At 60.8% G+C, this 21866-nt stretch overlaps 1 protein-coding gene across 1 annotated transcript in view; it reads right to left on the minus strand.

The window, feature by feature from the left end:
• RELN (reelin) overlaps nucleotides 1–21866 on the minus strand; it is a 52428-nt gene that overhangs the window by 19044 nt on the left and 11518 nt on the right. Inside the window, 27 exon segments of the mRNA XM_061563156.1 lie at nucleotides 461–537; nucleotides 3630–3858; nucleotides 4631–4812; nucleotides 5139–5407; nucleotides 5689–6130; nucleotides 6287–6526; nucleotides 6760–6971; nucleotides 7331–7536; nucleotides 8204–8373; nucleotides 8527–8727; nucleotides 9344–9456; nucleotides 9817–10039; nucleotides 10476–10636; nucleotides 10638–10713; nucleotides 11187–11348; nucleotides 11722–11825; nucleotides 12420–12549; nucleotides 12940–13006; nucleotides 14322–14431; nucleotides 16635–16763; nucleotides 17093–17301; nucleotides 17988–18100; nucleotides 18211–18365; nucleotides 18769–18935; nucleotides 19384–19628; nucleotides 19938–20045; nucleotides 20714–20765. Of these exon segments, the coding sequence (XP_061419140.1) occupies nucleotides 461–537; nucleotides 3630–3858; nucleotides 4631–4812; nucleotides 5139–5407; nucleotides 5689–6130; nucleotides 6287–6526; nucleotides 6760–6971; nucleotides 7331–7536; nucleotides 8204–8373; nucleotides 8527–8727; nucleotides 9344–9456; nucleotides 9817–10039; nucleotides 10476–10636; nucleotides 10638–10713; nucleotides 11187–11348; nucleotides 11722–11825; nucleotides 12420–12549; nucleotides 12940–13006; nucleotides 14322–14431; nucleotides 16635–16763; nucleotides 17093–17301; nucleotides 17988–18100; nucleotides 18211–18365; nucleotides 18769–18935; nucleotides 19384–19628; nucleotides 19938–20045; nucleotides 20714–20765 (4552 nt within the window).

The following is a 21866-nucleotide window of genomic DNA, read 5'->3' on the forward strand; positions in this document are numbered from 1 at the left end:
AGTGAGCGAGTGGTGTGTGGAGCGAGCACGTGGGAGAGTGAGCGAGTGGTGTGTGGAGCGAGCACGTGGGAGAGTGAGCGAGTGGTGTGTAGAGCGAGCACGTGGAAGAGTGAGCGAATGGTGTGTAGAGCGAGCACGTGGGAGAGTGAGTGAGTGTTGTGTGGAGCGAGCACGTGGGAGAGTGAGTGAGTGTTGTGTGGAGCGAGCACGTGGGAGAGTGAGCGAGTGGTGTGTGGAGCGAATACGTGGGAGAGTGAGTGAGTGTTGTGTGGAGCGAGCACGTGGGAGAGTGAGCGAGTGGTGTGTGGAGCGAATACGTGGGAGAGTGAGCGAGTGGCTACTGATACAGCGAGGATGAGTGAATCAGCGGCACGTGAATGAGTAGAGTTGTAGAGTGAGTGAGCGAGCGAGCGAGGTGAGCGAGTGAGCGAGCGGAGTGGTTGAGGCTCCGTGGAGTCACCCTGGTTGCGCGTGCGAGGTTTGGAGCAGGCGGCGCCCAGGTCGGTGCTGCCCACGCGGACAAAAAACTGCAGCATCCTGTGGCATGAGGCAGCACACACGGCACACTGCGTCACAACGCGGCACGCCGCAGCAACGGCACACTCACTCGCACTCACTCACATAGCACACTCATACAACAACAACAACCGCCATTCGCCACTAAGTGGCGGTGACGTCACCACGACGCTTGTGCCAGGCCATGTGCACCTTGAGGCCACGTGAAGTGTTGAACGCCCGCTGGCAGGAGGTCACGGGGCAGACCCAGGTGCCACGGGTCGACTGACCGAGATGACCGAGATGACTGGCTGATGCACCACCTGTGCCCCCTACTGTACCAACTTGCTGTGCTTTAGCCACCCGGCGCTCCGCTCGTTGTTGTGAGCGTCGCTCCTCCGCCCTCCGTTGTTGTTGGAGGGCGACTGCCTCCAACTGCCCAGTAGCGTCCTTCACGAGCCTCCTCCACTGAGGCCGATCTTGACACCGCTGGTACCAGTCATCGGCAAGTCCACTCAGCTCCACGTCCTCCTGTACCACATCACTCCATCTCTTCTCTAGCCCGTGCGGCGGCCGTTTAGCCCCCTCGATCCGGCCGAACAAAAGCTGTTTAGGCATGCGGTGGCTGGGCATGCGGGCTACATGACCCAGCCAACGCAGCCTTGCCTGCCGGAGGAGCTCACTGATGGGACTTTGCCCAGATCTTTCAAGGACTTGTGAGCTCCTCACACAATCCAGCCTGGTTAAACCCAGGATGGATCGTAGGCAGGCCAGCCTAAATGTTTCCAAACGGCGAAGATGCTCCACTAGGGGGGTCCACGTTTCGCAAGCGTAGAGAAGGGAGGGAATGACCGTGGCCGAGCAGACCTGAAGCTTCGTGCAGAGCGACAGACCAGGTAGCTTCCACACAGCGTTACGCAACCGATGAAAAGATATTGCCGCTCGACTGATTCGGAGTGAGACCTCTGCTGATAAACTGGAGCCGGTCATAAGCACACTGCCCAGGTATGGGAAACTCTCCACTCTCTCCACAACAGCCCCATCACCAATTGGGAGTTGTGGGGGTGGAGTGTCCGATGGTACAAAATACCCAGGCAGGTGCTTAGTTTTGGTGGGGCTGATGGTAAGGCCCCACCTCTTAGTGGCACGCTCCAGTCTCAGCAGCAGCATCTCCAACTCCTCTTCTGAATGAGCAGCTATTACCAAATCATCGGCATACATAACGTGGTTGACCAATAGGGAGCCATCCCTTGATCGCACCCGGGCGTCGATCAGCCTCCCATTATATCTGTACCAAATGGAAATTCCCCCGGTACAGCTATTGAAGGCTTCACGAACTACGCAGTCGAAATAGATGTTAAATAATGTGGGAGCCAGAGGACATCCCTGTCGCACCCCAAGGTGTACAGGGAAAGGCTCCGACTCCCGGCCACGTAGTTTTACATAGGCCCGCTCACCATCATGAAGGTCCTTAATGATCGTGAGCAGAGGGTCAGGGACTCCGAAAGCACGAAGAACAACCCACAGCCCAGTCCTACTGATGGTATCATAGGCCTTGACCAGGTCAATAAAGCAGAGATGTAGGTCTTTTTGGAATTCCCTACACCTCTGCTGTAGCAGACGGACAGAAAATATGGCATCTGTGCAGGACCGCCCTTTCCTGAAACCGCATTGGGGCTCCGCAAGCCTCTCCTCAGCGTGCCTAGCAAGGCGATGTTGAATAATCCTTGCCAGGACCTTACCCGGCACACTGAGGAGTGAGATGCCCCTGTAGCTGTTACAGTCGGTACGGTCCCCCTTCTTAAAGAGGGGGACCACCAGGGCATCCTTCCAGTCCTGCGGAACCCGTCCAGTGGTCCAGACTGTTGTTATGATGTTATATAGGGCAGTCTGTGCACAAACGCCACCCTCCCTCAGCATTTCGCTTGGGAGATCATCTCTGCCCGGTGCCTTCCCTGGTCTCAGACTCCGGATCGCCCTCAGTACTTCCTCAACAGTTGGCACCTCAGCCAGCCACTCACAAGGGGGTGACCTCTTCCAATATGTGAGGCACCGCAGCCTCAGCAGGGTTATCCCCACTTTGTGCCATGATGTTTTCCTGGCTGAGAGATTTTCCCTCCCCCAGGACCTCACAGAAATGCTCAGCAAATCTGCAAACCTGTTCCTGGGGGTTGGAGATTGGATCACCGTTTTTTCCTCTAATGATGGTAATAGGTGTGGCGCTGCAGGTTACTTTTTTGATGGAGTTAAATAGTGATTTGTGATCGCGGGCCACTGAGGCAGACTCCATCTCCTCAGCAACCCGCGACCACCACCCATCCTTACAGCGCCTTACGGCTCTCCGAACCTCCGAGGGAAGGCTGCGGTAAACCTCCTCATTCTCTGACGTGGGATGCTGTAGGCGATGAGAGTGGACCTGTCGCTTTTTCTCAATTAACCTGAACACCTCCTCCGTCAGCCAGGGTTTCTGGGGAGGTCTGGACCGCGTACCCAAAGCAGCCATTGCAGCTGCATGAGTCACAGTCCTAAACCTCGCCCATTTACCCTCGACATCAGGTGGAGTGGGGGACGATGCCAACCCCAGCTGCAAGCGATGATGAAATTCTCGCTTGCAACTTTCATCAGCTAACTGAGACCAGGCCACTTTTGGTTGGAATGGGATCGTGGGTGTACACCCACCACCGGAGTGGAAGAATGGCAGGCGCATCTTACAGATGACTAGTCGATGGTCAGAGGGCAGATCAGCTCCACGGTAGGTCCTGGTGTCAAGGACATGGGCTCGCATCCGCTGGTCCGTCACTATGTAGTCCAGCAGATGTTCTTGCTTGGACCCGGCATGTATCCATGATGTTGTGTGGATGCGCCGATGCCGGAAGAGCGTGTTGGTAATTACAAGCCCATGGGCTGCACAAAAATCTAGCAGCCTCCTACCGTTATTATTGAGCTGATCTGGCCCATGCCTTCCAATCACTCCAGACCAGGTGCCAGCATCATGACCAACTCGGGCATTGAAGTCACCCAACAAGATGACTCTGTCCCGAGTGGCCACTTTAACCAGCACCTGACTCACAGCACACTCACTCACACTCACAGCACACTCACTCACTCACACACAACACACAGCTCACACTCACCCGACGCCCGTCGTGTCGACCGGCACGGTTCGCGCCTCACGGCGCCCGGCGCCGTCGAAGTAGAGCGACTCCCCATCCCCGAGGAGCCCGCAGCCCCGGGCCACGCGGCCCCCCAGCACGAAGGCCCACAGGGGCCCCGGCTCGGGCCCCTCGAAGCGGTCGACGGCCTCGCGGGGCGGGGGCGGCACCAGGCCAAGCGCGGCGTCGCGCACGCACGAGCCCTCGTGGCCTGCGCCGTGCACGCACAGCGACAGGACGGGCGTCACGGTGGGTGGGTGAGTGGGTGAGTGGGTGAGTGGGTGAGTGGGTGAGTGGGTGTGTGGGTGTGTGGGCGAGGGTGTGTGGGTGGGTTAGTGGGTGGGTGTGTGGGTGTGTGGGTGAGTGGGCAAGGGTGTGTGGGTGGGTTAGTGGGTGGGTGTGTGGGTGTGTGGGTGGGTGAGTGGGTGAGGGGTGTGTGGGTGGGTGAGTGGGTGAGGGTGGGTGAGTGGGTGAGGGTGTGTGGGTGAGGGTGTGTGGGTGGGTGAGTGGGTGAGGGTGGGTGAATGGGTGAGTGGGTGAGGGTCTGTGGGGTGGTGGGAGTGGTGTGGGTGGTGCTGGCCACCCCACCCCCTTGTGTGCTGTGCCATCCTGCTACTCGCTAACACCACTGTCCCCAACAGTCTTTTAAGGCTATACGTGGAATCTTTGTCTTGTGGGGAGCGGTAGTGTAGTGGTTAGCGCGCCCCACTTGGAACCCGGCGATCCGAGTTCAATATTCAGTCAGGGCCACCAACACCGGTGACAATTATCTGAACCAGTCCTGGGTCTCCCATAGGTCGACTTGGCCTCAAATGAGTCCCTGGTACGGTGTGTAAACATCGCCACTGGGGAGACAAAGGCGTGACGCTGGCCGCCCCACCCCCTCGTGTGCCACAGTGCCGGCGTTCGTAGGCGCTACCCACTAACAGCACAGTCCGTTAAGGCTGTACGGGGAATCAGTATCTTTATGTGTGCGTGTGCGCGCCCTTGCCCGTGTATCCGGCGTCGCACGTGCAGTTGGCGGCCCAGCAGGCCCCCCGGCCCCCGCAGTGGCCCGGGCACGGCTCGGACACGGCCACCTCGTCCAAGGGCGAACGGGGGGGGCGGGGGACCCCCCACGGACCCCGGGGTCCCTGTCTCCTGCAGCCAACGGAACCGCACCTTCCTTCGTGACGCACGGACACATGCACACAAAGACAAAGATCCCCCATATGGCCTCCACCAGACTTGTCGGGGCGCGCGGCCTATGGCGTTGATGTTGCGGCCGTGGTGCGCCGGTCGTAGCAGCAGTCGTCGTCGTCATCGCGTTGTTGTGCTGCGGTGGTTGTAACGGTGGTTCTTGACACGTGGTGAATGTGGCGGTTGCGATCACGATGTGTTTGTGTTCGTGGTGCACGAGGCGCGGTCGCGGCGTGGCAGTCAGGGTCGCGGTGCGGTCGCCGAGACTGCCGTCGCGATGCGGCGGCGGCGGCGGCGTCGGTAGAAGCGCACCGGGCGGCGACAGCGCGGGGCACCACGAGTGTGACGCGCGTCCACGGCGGGAGGTCCCCGGGGAGGAACACGGACGCCGAGCGGAGCTCCGGGCCGAGGCCCTCGCAGCCGGCACCGCCAGGCCCCGCCGGCAGGCACGCCTCGTGCACCAGCGCCCACGAGCGGCCCGAGTCGTGGGAGAACTGCACCATCACCGCACCGCTCGCGTCCCCCGCGGCAACGCCGCCGGAGCCCTCCCGCCCGCCGTCCGGTCGGCAAGCGATGTTCAGCTGCGGCGGTACAAAGCGGGCACTGGGATTGGCGCTAGCACGGACCTGCAGTAGCAGGGGCAGCAGCAGGAGCAGGAGCAGCAGCAGATGGAGCAGCAAGGTTCGGCGTTCAGCGCTCTGCGCTATCCGCAAGAGGATGGGCGTTATTCACGCCGGTCCGTGCGGGAATGACCCCATGGTTCTCACCCCGTTCGAGCAATAACCCCCCTTCCCCCCACCCCCCACTGCCATAGAACCCCCCAGGGCGGGGTCATACCTCGGGGGGGGGGGGGGGGGGTCACCTTGAACTGCAGCGAGTGTCCGGGCTTGACGTCGAGGTCGCGGGTCACGGCGTAGCGGTTCCCCTGCGCGAGGCCGAACACCAGCGCCGTCGGCGACGGGGGTGAGCACAGGTCCTCCTCGTCGCCGTGGCGACCCTCGTTGGCCGTCGTCAGCCAGATGCTGGGAGGGGACGCGGCGGCCGGGCGCGACGCCCCCCTCGGGGTCAGCTGGGAGGTCAGGCGGGAGCGGCGACAACACCACGCGGAGACAAAGTTCCCCCCGGATAGCCTTCGAGCGGCCGTCGGGGCAAGTGCCGTTAGCGAGCGGCACCTGTGAATGTCGGCGTGGCGTGGCCGGAACCACGCCCGGCCAAATTGGTTTCCCCAGCGCTGATGTTTGCACGCACGCACGCACATACACACACGCTCACACACAGCAACAAGTACCAGGGGAGGCCCAGGACTGGAACGGTGTTAGCAGCCGTGAGCGGGAATTGAACCCGGGTGGCCTGGTTCGTGGCGCTAACCACGACACCACCGCGTACGCGGGTTCACTACGCACACAGATAAAGATCCCCCCCATTGGCTAACACACTCTGTTGGGGCAAGGACTCCTTACCGGTCCCCTCTAAGGAGACCCCTGCGTATAGGGGGGTAGGGGAAGGGGGGGGGGTGAGGAGAGACCTGGTCCCTGGGCAGCGAGGCCTCGGTGGGGAAGAAGTTGAGGCCGGCCTCCCCGCTCACGATGATGTCGTCGATTGCCCACTGGTCCTGCCCGAAGCCCGAGTGCGCCGGCTGCCACCAGCGCAAGCGGGCGCAGGGAGCGCGGGCGGCCGGGGGCACCGCCTGGTGCACGAACCTGCGGCACGCAGAGACGTGCCGCGCGTCAGCACGGGCAGCAGCAGCAAGATCGTCATCATCGTCAGCATCATCGTCGCGATCAGCAGCAACACGATCAACAACACCAACAGCACCATCGGTACCATCATTAACAGCAGTACCATCACCACAATCATCAATATCGTTGAGAGCGCACGGGGAGAACACCACACCAACAATGCCAACAGCAGAACTGTTGGGTGCAGCCGGCACCTGGCCTGGGTGTAGTCGCGGTAGTGCAGCTCAAGCAGCAGCGTCCAGGTGGCACCGCCGTCCGTGCTGAACTGCAGGAGGACGCCCTCCTCACGCCGCTCCGCCCCGGCGCAGGCGGCGCCCGCGGGGCCCCCGCCCAGACGCAGCCAGAACTGCACGAAGTCGGCGCCGCGCGTGTCCATGTCGGCGCTCACCAGACGGCGCACGCCGCCCTGCGGGAGTGCCGGAGACGGCGCGCCGGCGTCGTCGGCGCGGGCGGCAACATTACCACCGGTGCTGCGTGGACTCCTACGCCCGAACTGAACCGACGCCGGAGGTACGGCGCCGGTACCGACGGCACGCCGGCGCCAGGGCCAGTGGTGCCGAGTTGCCCGCTTGTTGCAGAGGCTCACGGTTCGGATTCCAGCGGCCACCTCGATAAATATCTTTGCGCGTAACAACAAATAGCTGCCGCTTTGTAGGGAGGTCTATGGATAGACTCGCCCCCACCCCGCCCCACAACAGCAATGTGGAATTTCCATCACCGGTGTGCGTGCGTGCGTGCGTAGGCGTGCGGAGCGCGCGGTGCCACCTTGAAGAAGTAAATGGAGTTGCCGGCGGCAACGACGCCGCAGGCCCGCTCCGGGGGCCGCACCTCCCCCCCGTCGACGGCCGCCCACGGAGGCCCGGCCGCCCCTCCCCACGCCCCCGGGGGATCCTCGTCGAAGGTGGCGTGCAGCCGACGTTGGCAGCGCCTCCACGGGCAGACAGCTGGGGCCTTCGTAGCCCAGGTCGCAGCTACCGGCACACATCGTCGTTATCGTCGTCGTCGTCATCGTCACGAGTCATTCTCAGTTTAACACGTAGGCTTTCGCGACCAATATTATCCATAATATAGGGATATTTTTGGGGTTAGATTGCGTAAATATAAATGTGTCGTTAAACCCAGCACCACCCGCCTGATGATACGAGATATAATCACCAGCGAAACATTGTACTTGAATTGTAAATGTTGTGGGTTTATTCTCCAAAACACCAGTGTGCTGTACTAGCAACTAATTGACATGTTCTGTTTATGTGACACATTTACATTTTCGCGATCTAACCCAACAAAAACCTCTATTATGGATACTCAGTATCATAAGCATCATCACAACATCATCATGAACACTGGCCTCATCATTGTCATTATCATCTTCACCTTTTGTCATCATAATCATCATCAGCATGATCATCATCATCAATCATCTTCATGACCAGGGCTTAATTTCTCACTCCAGGTCACAGTTTGACCATAGTAGGTGGCACGTGACTATCAATCGCCACAACCACAGCGACAGGAGACATACTGGATGTGGTGTGCCGGGTGTGGAAATATTTTCTGGGTCACCAACCTGGACAGACCCGACTGAAATGAATCACCGATTAACAAACAGCATTGCCCACATAATCACAATCTCCACACCCGCACGCCCGCCACACCCGCATGCCCGCCACACCCGCACGCCCGCCACACCCGCACGCCCGCCACACCCGCACGCCCGCCACACCCGCACGCCCGTCACACCCGCACGCCCGCCACACCCGCACGCCCGCCACACCCACACACCCGCCACACCCGCACGCCCGCCACACCTGCACGCCCGTCACACCCGCACGCCCGCCACACCCGCACGCCCGCCACACCCGCACGCCCGCCACACCCGCACGCCCGCCACACCCGCACGCCCGCCACACCCGCACGCCCGCCACACCCGCACGCCCGCCACACCCGCACGCCCGCCACACCTGCACGTGCCATGGTGGCACTGCCCATGGTTGTGGCAGGCCTCGGGGCACTGCTGCCCCACGTAGAGGCTGCCCAGCGCCCAGCTGTGCTCCTCCAGGGAGTGTCCCGGCCAGCTGTGCTCCTCCCAGCTGAGCACCTCCCAGCCGTGCTCCCCCCCGCCAGGCTGCGCCTCGCTCCAGCGGAAACGCGTCGCTCCGGACCTGCGGCGAGTCACGCTCGCTCAGCTACGCGCACACACAGCTACACACACAGCTACACGCACAGCTACACGCACAGAGCTACACGCACAGCTACACGCACAGAGCTAGGAGTGTGCGGGCACACTCACAGAGAGAGCGCCGAATAGCTTCCATGCTCCGGTGCCAGCGTTCGGGGTCCCTCTGCCAATCCCCCAAGCGAGCCGCCCTCCTCCTCATCCCCGAGTCCTGACAGCAGCGCTCGACCTGACGCAGTTCTCTTCCTCCCCCCTCTCCAGCTCCCTCCACCCCCCCAGCCCCCTCAGAGCACACACGGCCGCGGCTGAGAACACCGCCCACCCACCAGCTCACCAGGCGTGTGTGTGAGTGTGTGTGTGGGAGCTCACCAGGCGTGTGTGTGAGTGTGTGTGTGTCAGTGTGTGTGTGAGTGTGTGTGTGTGAGTGTGTGTGTGGGAGCTCACCAGGCGTGTGTGTGAGTGTGTGTGTGTCAGTGTGTGTGTGAGTGTGTGTGTGAGTGTGTGTGTGGGAGCTCACCAGGCGTGTGTGTGAGTGTGTGTGTGTGTCAGTGTGTGTCAGTGTGTGTGTGAGTGTGTGTGTGAGTGTGTGTGTGGGAGCTCACCAGGTGTGCTGGGGGAGGCCGATGGTGACGCGGCTCCAGCTGGAGCGCTCCGACGAGCGGTAGACGCTCGCCGACGCAAACTCCCCGCAGCTCGGAGCGCCCGGCAGGCAATCCTGGAAGGCGGGTCGCAGGTCAAGGTTCGGGGTCACGGACCTACAAACCGCAACCTCTGCCTCTCACGGTTAGAGGTACAGAGGCCTCTGCTGCTTTGCTGCCCCCACCGTCTGGAACTCCCTCCCCCCCCGCACTGTTGACTCCGTGTCCCGAGTCCAGGCTCAATCCATTCTAGATTGAAAACTCTTTTCTTTGAAACTGCTTGTTGTTGTGTTTAGTTTGTTGTCCTTCCCCCGCACCTCCGATGAGCACGGTTGGCTACGTACGGTGCAAAAAAAGTTCAATATACATACATCAACTGACTCATCCACCGGAGTTAAAGACGAAGGGGGGAGGGGGGGTTGGGGGGCAAGCGGCACCTCTTGGACGAGGTGCCACGAGAGGCCGTGATTGGTGGAGAACTCGAGCCGCACGCCAACGCCACCCTCGCCGTCGTCGCCGCCGCCGTCGTCGTCGCCGGGAGCGGCACCCCCCCCCACGCAGCCGAGCGCCATCTCGAACTGCAGGGCGTACCAAGCGCCCACCTGCAGCGGCTGCGTCTCCACGTAGCGCGCGCTGGCCCCCGAGCTGGAGCCGGAGAAACTGGGGCGGCGCGCGCGGAGAGACGAGGGCGGGGGGAGATGCGGGGAAGCGCATGGGGGGGGAGGAGCGGGCAGATGCGCGTTCGACGTTGTGTGTGATGACGTCGTCGCGCACGAAGTGTGACATCATCGCCTTGGCCGACAAGGCTTGCCCTTGGAGTGCTCGTTTTTGCTGCCCTGCTCAAGCTTGCATCTCGTGTTGAAACATCGGCAGAAATGTATGCACTTGTGCAATTTGTACTTATCGACTCGATAATCTTTACAATACTTTGCACTCCTATCGTTGTATTTGTATCTTTTGATGTTGTGACTTGCTGACCCACCCCTACTGGACATCTGTGCAAAAGTTCTCCTCCAGCCTAAATAAAGATTCTGAATCCGACAAGAAGTTTGACGGCGAGTGAGTCGGAGGGCGAGCCGGTGGGCCGGCCGCTCACCTGAGTGTGACGCCGCGCCCGCAGTACGGCGCCAGCCGCCCCAGGTGGAAGGTGAGCGCCTGCGCCACGGCGGCGGCGTCGCCAAAGTCGACGCTAACGGCGCTGAAGAGCTCCTCGGCCATCGCCAGCTCGTCCAGCGCCCACACGTCGCGGCCCGGCGCCCGAGTGCCGCGGCTGCCACCAGCGGAACTGCACGCCGTAGCGCCGCGCGCCGGCGGGCAGCTCCACCGTCACGATGCTGCGCTCGGGCACGATGTGGGAACGCGTGGGCGAGCGAGTGACGTCATAGGAAGTGACATCACGTCCGTGACGCCATGGGGACAAACGCGATATCACTTGTCACTCAGATTATTACAAGTGCAAACATGTTGGATGTTTCAATCGGGCAACAAACCGAAATCCAATTAAAATTTGGTACGAAAATTTAATCAAATCTAACATCAGAAAAAGTGATATCTGAAACTCATCATGAGTTCACACACACGCGTACAGCGGATAGAGACACAGACAGACAGCCAGATAGACACACAGTTAAACAGACAAGAAAACTAACAGACACACACAGAGAGAACAGGCAGCCAGACAAGCAGACACAGCGCGGCAGAAAGACAAATCAGTAGACAGACACACGGACAGACACGCGGACAGACACACGGACAGACATACAGGCAGGTCAGTCAGGGCACGGGGGGGCGGGGGGGGGGTCGCTACCGGGGCTCGCGGTAGTCGGGGGGCCGATACTGCGCCAGCAAGGTCCAGCTGACCCCGTTGTTGGGGGAGTAGTGGAGCAGCACCCCCTCCGAGGGGGCGTCCGGCGCCCGGCAGCCGCCCAGCTCGGAGCGGCAGCCGAGACGCAGCGCAAACTGCAGGTACCTGACACCCGCGCGGCACCAATGGGGGAGCAAACAGGTGAGTGAGTGAGTGAGTGGATGGGTGGGTGAGTAGGTGGGTGGGCGAGTGAGTGGATGGGTGAGCGGGTGAGTGAGTGGATGGGTGGGTGAGTAGGTGGGTGGGCAAGTGAGTGGATGGGTGAGTGGGTGAGTGAGTGGATGGGTGAGCGGGTGAGTGAGTGGATGAGTGGGTGAGTGGATGGGTGAATGGGTGAGTGAGTGGATGGATGGGTGGGTTGGTGGGTGGGTGAGTGAGTAGATGGGAGTGGGTGAGTGAGTGGGTTAGTGAGTGGATGGGTGGGTGAATGACTGGGCAGCCGAATGGGTGGGTGGGTGGGCACCTGCTCACCACTCACCTGGCTGTGCTGCTATCCAGGTGAGTGGTGAGCAGGTGACGTGGCCCGTCTTTGCTGAACACCAGAGACTTTCCCGTGGCGAGCACACCGCACACGAAGCCCACCTGCTCACCGCATACACCCACATCGTCCGCCACATACGCACACACACAAAGACAAAGATTCCCCGCGTGGCCCTTAAAACTGGAGAGGCAAGTGCCGTTCGCGAACACCTAGTGGGGTCAGAACCATACCCAGCCGCCTTTGTCTCACCAGTGATGATGTGTACACACTACACCAGGTACTCATTTGAAGCGGAGTTGACCTCGGAGAGGACACAAGAGGGAATCGAACTCAGGCCTCATTTCAGCCGGGTCTGTCCGGATCGGCGATGCAAATAATATTTCCGGAACCTGGCAGACCATATCCTGCAAGCAGTTGTTCTTGCGCCGATTTTTCTTTGCTTCATTGCCGTTCCTTTATGTGTATTGATTATGCTTTTGTCGTTTTGGAGACTGCAGGCGGTGACTCCAGCGGGTGAGACTCATCCTGCCGGTCTCACCCAGTCCACCGAAATCACCGTCAACCAGACGCCCCTCGCTCCAGCTGTGGCCGCTCGCCAGCGACCGGGGTGCTGTCCGCCGACAACCAAAATCCCTGGCCGCGAGGAGGGGAGCCGCGCCACTCCGCCCGGCACGCACCGGCACCGCGGCACGCACCTGCGCCCCGGCCACGGACAAGAAGGAGGAGAGTCCGGGCAGCGGCGGAGTCTGGAAGCTCTCGGAGAGGAAGGGCGGCAGCACCCGCGACGTCTCCTCGCACGCCTCGCCCGAGAAGCCCGCGTCGCAGCTGCCCACGGGGACACACGGAGACACACGGGGACACACGGGGACACACGGGGACACGTGAACCACGGGGACAAGGGGACCACGGGGACCACGGGAACACGTGGACCACGGGAACAAGGGGACCACGGGGACAACGAAGACATATGGGGAGAAGAGAGTCCCAGAGACTCACAGGGCCGGACGGGGATGCACAGGGGGCAGGGGAGTAGGTCACGGGAGACAGGGGGACAACGGAGGAGGTGACGCAGACAACACGCGGGGATGCACCGGGATGAGTGGGGATGCACGAGGGGACGTGTGGAGTTGTGTGACTGTGTGAGGATGCAAAGGGAACGTGAGGATAGATAAATGCAGAGGAGCAGCAGCAGGAGGGGGCAGCTGCATCACTCACAGGCATCCCGAGTCCGTGCACTGCCCTTGGCCCGAGCACAGCTCAGGGCAGGCAGGCCCGATGTAGACTGCACACGCACAAGACAAAGGTCAAGACATCCCTCTGAAATGGTTCGATAGAGGCGCACACGCCATAATAGGGAGGCAACACTATTTAGCAACTAACACGACGGTTAACTCTTAACAGTATACATAGTACACATAGGGTGGTGACCACTGACCTATTCTCTCTAGCACTGACACTCTGACACGCCTGGCGTGGACCAAGCCAGGAGGGCTACTGCTTGGCCACGCTGACTGGAAGCTTCTCTTCACTCTTCACGAGGCGTCTTCATCCCGGAACCGAGAAGCCCCGCACCTCGTGCGGAGGCACCTTATATGCGCCTCGGCGTGGCCAGGCCACCTACCAACCCTCGAGAAGGCTCTGCCTCTAGCACGTGGCCCCCAAGGTCCCCCTGGGCCCCCCGGCCCCCACCTTAATCCGGTCACGTGTCAGGCCGGGTTCATACAGAGTGCCACGGCCTCACACAACCCCCGTGGCACCGACCGACGGCCTCCAGACTCCCCGACCCGGCCGTGACGTCATTCCCACATCCACACGTAGTGACGTCATGTGTGTGTGCAGACTCACACGGTAGTGACGTTGCAAATCACTACACCTCTATAGCCTTGATAGACTGTTGGGGAAAGTGCTGTTAGCTCACAAATACACACATGATGCAGACACACACAGGAGGTGGGAATGGTGTTGGTTGTGCTGGTGGCAGTGATGGTGCTGGTGATGGCTTTGGCACGAGTTCTGGTGTTGGTGGTAGTGGTGGTAGTGATGGTGTTGGTGGTAGTGGTGGTAGTAATGGTGTTGGTGATAGTGGTGGTAGTGATGGTAGTGGTGGAAGTGCTGGTGGTGGTGGTGGTATTTGTGCTGGTGGTGGTAGGGATGGAATTTGTGCTGGTGGTGGTAGTGCTGGTGGTGGTGCTGGTGGTAGTGGTGGTAGTGATGGTGTTGGTGGTAGTGGTGGTAGTGATGGTGTTGGTAGTAGTGGTGGTGTTGGTGGTAGTGGTGGTAGTGATGGTGTTGGTAGTAGTGGTGGTGTTGGTGGTAGTGGTGGTAGTGATGGTGTTGGTAGTAGTGGTGGTGTTGGTGGTAGTGGTGGTAGTGATGGTGTTGGTGGTAGTGTTGGTGTTGGTGGTAGTGGTGGTAGTGATGGTGTTGGTGGTAGTGGTGGTGTTTGGTGGTAGCGATGGTGTTGGTGGTAGTGGTGGTAGCGATGGTGTTGGTGGTAGTGGTGGTAGCGATGGTATTTGTGCTGGTGGTGGTAGTGCTGGTGGTGGTAGTGCTGGTGGTGGTGGTGCTGGTGGTGCTGGTGGTGGCGGCGAGGGCACCGTTGTCGATGGCCCAGGCGGTGCCATTCCCCGTGTGCTCGAGGCTCCAGCGGAACCGCGTCCACGGGGAGACGGCCACCAGGGGCAGCGGCACCGTCACACGCGACCAGCTGCAGCGCAACCACGGCACAACCACACGCACGCAATCGCACGCAACCACACAACCACACAACACACGCACGCAATCACACACAACCACACAACCCCCCCACACACGCGCAATCGCACACAACCACACAACCCCCCAACACACGCACGCAACCACGTGCATGCAATCACATGCACACAACCACATGCATGTGCGGCATAATTACATGCATCCCACAAACGCGGTGCTGCGTGGTGATGTATACTGCTGCTTTAGTGGTGTGGTATACTTGGTAGCTGTGTGACAGGCAGATGGTGTGGTGTCATGTAGGGTGGTTTGTGTGGTTGGTGGTGAGGTTGGTGGTGTGGTTGGTGGTGAGGTTGGTGGTGTGGTTGGTGGTGTGGTTGGTGGTGTGGTTGGTGAGGTTGGTGGTGAGGTTGGTGGTGTGGTTGGTGGTGAGGTTGGTGGTGAGGTTGGTGGTGAGGTTGGTGGTGAGGTTGGTGGTGTGGTTGGTGGTGAGGTTTGTGGTATGGTTGGTGAGGTTGGTGGTGAGGTTGGTGGTGTGGTTGGTGGTCTGGTTGGTGGTGAGGTTGGTGGTGAGGTTGGTGGTGTGGTTGGTGGTGAGGTTGGTGGTGAGGTTGGTGGTGAGGTTGGTGGTCAGGTTGGTGGTGAGGTTGGTGGTGAGGTTGGTGGTGAGGTTGGTGGTGTGGTTGGTGGTGAGGTTGGTGGTGAGGTTGGTGGTGAGGTTGGTGGTGTGGTTGGTGGTGAGGTTGGTGGTGAGGTTGGTGGTCTGGTTGGTGGTGAGGTTGGTGGTGAGGTTGGTGGTGTGGTTGGTGGTGTGGTTGGTGGTGAGGTTGGTGGTGATGGTTGGTGGTGTAGGTTGGTGGTGTGGTTGGTTGGTGGGTTGGTGGTGGTCTGGTTGGTGGTGAGTTGGTGGTGTGGTTGGTGGTGTGGTTGGTGAGGTTGGTGGTGAGGTTGGTGGTGTGGTTGGTGGTGTGGTTGGTGGTCTGGTTGGTGGTGTGGTTGATGGTCTGGTTGGTGGTGTGGTTGGTGGTGTGGTTGGTGTGGTTGGTGGGTGGTTGATGGTCTGGTTGGTGGTGCGGTTGGTGTGTGGTTGGTGGTGTGGTTGGTGGCGTGGTTGGTGGTGTGGTAGGTGGTGTGGTTGGTGGTGTGGTAGGTGGTGTGGTAGGTGGAGTGGTAGGTGGTGTGGTTGTGGTGTGGTTGGTGGTGTGGTTGTGTGGTTGTGGTTGGTGGTGTGGTTGGTGGTGTGGTTGAGTGGTGTGGTTGGTGGCTGGGTTGGTGGTGAGGTTGGTGGTGAGGTTGGTGGTCTGGTTGGTGGTGTGGTTGGTGGTGTGGTTGGTGGTGGGTTGGTGGTGTGGTTGGTGGTGTGGTTGGGTTGGTTGGTGGTGTGGTTGGTGGTGAGGTTGGTGGTGAGGTTGGTGGTCTGGTTGGTGGTGTGGTGTGTGGTTGGTGTGGGGGTTGGTGGTGTGGTTGGTGGTGAGGTTGGTGGTGGGTTGGTGGTGTGGTTGGTGGTGTGGTTGGTGGGGTGGTTGTGGTGTGGTTGGTGGTCTGGTTGGTGGTGTGGTTGGTGGTGTGGTTGGTGGTGAGGTTGGTGGTGAGGTTGGTGGTCTGGTTGGTGGTGAGGTTGGTGGTGTGGTTGGTGGTGAGGTTGGTGGTGGTTGGTGGTCTGGTTGGTGGTGTGGTCTGGTTGGTGTGGTTGGTGGTGTGGTTGGTTGTGTGGTTGGTGGGTGGTTGGTGGTCTGGTTGGTGGTGTGGTTGGTGGTGTGGTTGGTGGTGAGGTTGGTGGTGAGGTTGGTGGTGTGGTTGGGGTGAGGTTGGTGGTGAGGTTGGTGGTCTGGTTGGTGGTGTGGTTGGTGTGTGGTTGGTGGTGAGGTTGGTGGTGTGGTTGGTGGTGTGGTCTGGTTGGTGTGGTTGGTGGTCTGGTTGGTGGTGTGGTCTGGTTGGTGGTGTGGTTGGTGGTGAGGTTGGTGGTGTGGTTGGTGGTGAGGTTGATGGTGTGGTTGGTGGTGTGGTTGGTGGTCTGGTTGGTGGTCTGGTTGGTGGTGTGGTTGGAGGTGTGGTTGGTGGTGTGGTTGGTGGTCTGGTTGGTGGTCTGGTTGGAGGTGTGGTTGGTGGTGTGGTTGGTGGTCTGGTTGGTGGTCTGGTTGGTGGTGTGGTTGGTGGTGTGGTTGGTGGTGTGGTTGGTGGTCTGGTTGGTGTGGTACCCCGTGTAGCTGTGAGCCGGATAGACGGTGCGGTGCGGTTGGTGCGGTCCCTCGCACTCCCCAGGGAGGCACTCTGAGAGTAGGAGGTTCCAGGAGCGGCCCTGGTCCGTGGAAAACTCCAACCTCACGCTGGGCACAGACAGAGGGGGGGGGGGGGGGGAGACGGCAGTCGCGCTTCCACAGCCACCACAGAGCGGACTCGAGCCGTGCCGCGCTACGCTTGGGGGCCACCATCCCCACCTGGTTGAAGCAGACAGCATTGTTATTGCGGACATAACACTTACCCAGGGTGGCCGGTGGATTCGAACCACAAACCTCTGCGACAGGCGGCGAATGTGTTAGATTCCCAGGCCCTGGCTGAGGGCATTGTCCCGAGTCGCTGTTGAGTCGCTGGTGAGTCGTGGGTGAGTCGCTGACCACATTTGGTCAGTAACTATTCACATCCCACCACCCCTCACCTGGAGTCCGACGTTTCGACACCACAGCCCATGCTGAGCGAGAACTGCAGGAGGTGCGTGGGGCGCGGGGGTGCGGGGGGCAGCAGCGCCACGCGGTCCAGCGCCCACACGTCGCGACCGGGCCCCCCGTGCGCCGCCTGCGCCACGCAGAACCTCACGGCGGGCCGGTGCCATGCGGGAGGGATCGCCACGGAGACCGGGCTGGGTACCTGGGGCACAGGGACCGGCGTTGCCATGACAACAGCAGCAGCAGCAGAGTGAGATGTGCAGAAACATCCATTAATGTTCTGTGCTCCTATGCTCTTACGTCCATGCTCCCCATCTACACCAACCCAAAATGGTGAAGTATGGTCAATTAATCCTCTGCATGACGTGGAGAGGCGCTCATCCGGCAGTGGAGTGACCGGTGGTTGCAGTATGTAACGATGCATATGATTGGGGCGGTGGTGGTGACAGTGGTGGTGGTGGGGGCAACGGTGGTGGTAGTGGGGGCGGTGATGGTGGTAGTGGGGATGACAGTGGTGGTGATGGTGGTAGTGGGGATGACAGTGGTGGTGGTGGGGGCAATGGTGATGGTAGTGGGGGCGGTGATGGTGATATTGGGGATGACAGTGGTGGCGGTGGTGGTGGCGGTGATGGTGGTAGTGGGGATGACAGTGGTGGTGGTGGGGGCAATGGTGATGGTAGTGGGGGCGGTGATGGTGATATTGGGGATGACAGTGGTGGTGGTGGTGGCGGTGATGGTGGTAGTGGGGATGACAGTGGTGGTGGTGGTGATGGCAGTGGTGATAGCGGTGGTGATGGTGGTGGTGACGGTGACGGTGGTGGTGGTGATGGCGGTGGTGGTGATGGTGGTGAGGCTCGAGGATCGTGGCAACCACGGGGAGCGACCGACCCGGTATTCGCCGCGCAGCATCGTCTCCAGCAGCACCTCATCCCCAGCCGCACCGCGGATGGACACGGAGACGGCGTGGTGTGGCCAGGCCACGGGGTCGCACGCACCTCCACCTGGGCACACACACACACAGAGTGTACTCACGCACGCACATCATGTCACGGTGTCACCTGGTGGGCGCTCGAGAGACGCGGCGTGGCGCTTCGGAGCCGGCGTGCCTTACCCGTGCTGTAGTGGAAGCGCAGGCTGCCGGCAGCGGTGGTGTTCAGGGGTGGGGTGCACGCCTCCCTGGGCCCGGGGCCCTGCATTACCAGGGCCCTGCCGGACGTCGGCACCCCCCCACACGCGGAGCTCGGCGCTCCTCCGGTCACCGTCCAACTGAGGGGGTTTGAGGGGGAGGGAGGGCGGTGGTGGGGAAGTGGGGGGGGGGGGGAGCACCCAGCACACAACACTTAGCCAGATCTAAGTGTTGAGATGACTGGCAGATGCACCACCTATGCTCCCCACTGTGCCAATTTTGCTGCGCTGTTGCGAGTGTCGCTCCACTGTTGTTGGAGGGCGACTGCCTCCAACTGTCCAGTAGCGTCCTCCATTGACGCCGATCTTGACACCGCTGGTATCGGCCATTGGCAAGTCCACTCCTCCTGTATGGCATCAGCTCCGTCTCATCTCCGACCGTGAGCATGTGAGCACGTGAGAGAGTGAGTGGGAGAGTGAGTGAGCGGGCGAGTGAGTGAGAAGATGAATAAGCAAGTAGGTGAGCTCCGATCGATTCACTGACCCTAGAGGCTCCGACTCGAACTCCTCCTGCCACAGTCGCCCCTCGTCCTCCTCTCCCTCCGGCCGCCCCCTCTGCAGGTCGAGGTCGCGAGTCGCGGCGAACCCCCCCGGGCCCCCACCCTCCATCGCCGGGAAGAACAGGCAGTCCCCGTCCGACTGGCAGCTGTGCTGTGGCAAGCGCGTGCACGTGCGCACGTATACGCGCACGTGTACGCGCACGTGTACGCGCGCGGGCACACAAAGCCTCAACAAACTCTTGGGGCAAATGCTGTGAGCGAGCACCTATGAAGGTCAACGACTACGAAGGTCGGGATGGCACACGAAGGGGCGGGTGGCCAGCACCACGCCCGGCCGCCTTTGTCTCCCCAGTGCTGATATTTACACACCGCACCAGATGCTCATTTAAAGCCAAGCCAGGATGAGTTAAAATATTCGCCACTATTATTGGTCGAGGGTGAGAATCGAACTCTGACCATTGGATTCGTAGCGCGGTGTGCTAACCGCTGCACCACCGCTCTTCAGCCTCACACACAAAGACAAAGGTCCCCTGTATAGCTTTAACATACTGTTGGGGCAAGTGCCCCACGTGCATGCAAGCACACACACGTGCACACACCTTGACGACGGCTCCGGGGAAGAAAAGCCAGTTGCCCGTGTGGAGAGGGTCCATGTCGTCCTGCAGGCCGGAGGGCCGCTGGGCGCCACCGGCCACCAGCACGTGGTCCAGGCCCCAGCAGCCGGCCGAGGCCGTGGCGCGTGGCTCCTCTTGCTGCTGCTGGCTCCAGCGCAGCGCCACGCCGGCTGCTCGCGCCGCCCAGGGCAGCGGCACCAGGTGAACTACGGCACGGGGGCTACCAGGGGCTCTGCACGATCACACAGAAACACAGACAAATGTCCCCCGTGTAGTCTTTACAGACTGTCGGGGCAAGTGCTGTTAGCGAGCAGCACCTATGAAGGCCAGGACAGCACAAGAAGGGGCGGGTGGCCAGCATCACGCCCGGCCGCCTTTGTCTCCTTCGTGGCGATGTTTACACACCGCACCATGGATCTCATTTGAGATCGCGTTGACCCGTACGTGATCACCACGCACGCACACTCATACTTAGACTCGCTCGCACATCTACGCGCTCACACCTTTACGCGCGCCGTGTCGTGTGTGCTGCAGCTGACCTGATCCTCTCCAGCTCGGTCCAGCGAGTCGATGGGTCGGGGGGTCTCCGTGCGTGAACGAGACCACGATTGGGGGGCCCTCCTCGCCGCTACTGCACTGCCCTGCACCTGCACGGAAAGGGGGGTGCAGGCGTGGGCTGAATGAGCGTCTCCACATGAATATCTGGTGCGGTGTGGAAACATCACCGCTCGGGAGATAAAGGCGGCCGGGCATGGTGCTGGCCACCCACCCCCCTCGTGTGTCGTGCCAACCTTCATTAGGTGCTCGCTAACAGCACTTACCCCAAGTCTGTGAAGGCTATACAGGGATCTTTGAGTGAATGCAAGTAAGTGTGAGAGTGTGAATGTTGGTGGGTGAGGCGTACGCGTGCGAGCGTGTTAGTGCGTGAGTGCGTTAGTTTGTGTGTGTGTGTGACGTAACATAGACTCACACTCAGAACTCGTGGGTGCCTGCACTCACGCCAGACGAACATCAACAACAAGAGCTGCCATTCGCCAGTAAGCGGCAGTGACATCACCACGGCACTTGTGCCAGGCCAGGTGCACTTTGAGGCCACGTGTCGAAGGCTCGCTGACAGGAGCTCACGGGACAGACCCAGCAGGTGCCATGGGGTTGACCAACTGAGATGACTGGCAGATGGACCCAGCTGTACCCCCTACCGTACCAACACAGACCGACACAACTCTCGCACACACACGCTTGCTCGCACGTGGACACACGCAGACCCACGGGCTCCGAGCGTGGGTCTGCGTGTGTCCACGTGTGTGGCGCTCACCCAGGGAGAACTGCAGCACCGTGGCGGACGTGGCGTTGAGTGGCACCGTGGTCTGCAAACAGCAGAGAAGCACAAAACGCCGCGACCGCAGTCACGCTCGCTGACTCTGTCTCCCGGCGAGGCAGTGTCAACTGAAACTAAACTCCTTTTATTTTTATCATCATCACGTGGAAATCTATAGCAGCCAAATACTGCGAACGCGTGAAGTTGTTTTTAAATGCGGAGGGAAAACTGGAGGACCCAGAGTAAAATTCACGCGGTTAATGGGGGTCAAGCTTTTTAAACAGCCCCCCCCCCAAATCACCCATCCCCCCACCCAGCTGCATAAATTAGTGCAGCAGCCACGACGAGCCTCGATGGTCAGGTGGTGGGGCAGAGCGTGGGTACTCCGACGTTTTCCAAGACGTCTGGCTGCATTGAAGCGACATTCTGCAGTAGAACGTCGCTACAATGCAGTGGAGAGGTTGTGGGTGTGGGGGGGGGGGCATCCCGTTGGGTCCGGGGACCCTCCCCCATCTGTAACGGGGTGGGGGAGGAGGGGGCGCGTTGGCGACTACGGCAGCCGAAGCGGCGCTGGCTCCCGCTCCCTGGGTTGGCTTTGAGGAAGCAGGCAGCGGAGGTCTGCGCGGTGCCGCGGTGCCGCGGTGCCGCGCTGCGATCGGGGATCTGGGTAATTCCGAGCAGATGTGGGCGGCACACACCCGGCAGCCGTTCATCACGCACGGACCTCGTTCCACCTCCTCCCACCTCCTCCCTTAGTCTCCCCCGAGTCTTCCACCTCCTCTACTCGTCTCCCCTTAGCCTCCCACCACTTGCTGCCAATGTCAATGCCTCCCACCATCTTACTCCCGCCCCCTCTTCACTTTTACGAATCTCTCACGTTCTTGCAGCAGAACCCTCCACCAACTCCCTCCACCATCCCAGGTCTCCCACCACCTCCCTCCACCACCTCCCCAGGTCTCTCACCACCACCTCCCACCACCTCCCCAGGTCTCCCACCACCACCTCCCCAGGTCTCCCACCACCACCTCCCCAGGTCTCCCACCACCTCCCTCCACCACCTCCCCAGGTCTCCCACCACCACCTCCCACCACCATCCCAGGTCTCCCACCACCTCCCACCACCACCTCCCACCACCATCCCAGGTCTCCCA

The sequence above is a fragment of the Lethenteron reissneri genome, chromosome 30, assembly GCF_015708825.2.
Source record: "Lethenteron reissneri isolate LAM-NWPU_2019-01 chromosome 30, ASM1570882v1, whole genome shotgun sequence".
NCBI classification, from domain to species: domain Eukaryota; kingdom Metazoa; phylum Chordata; class Hyperoartia; order Petromyzontiformes; family Petromyzontidae; genus Lethenteron; species Lethenteron reissneri.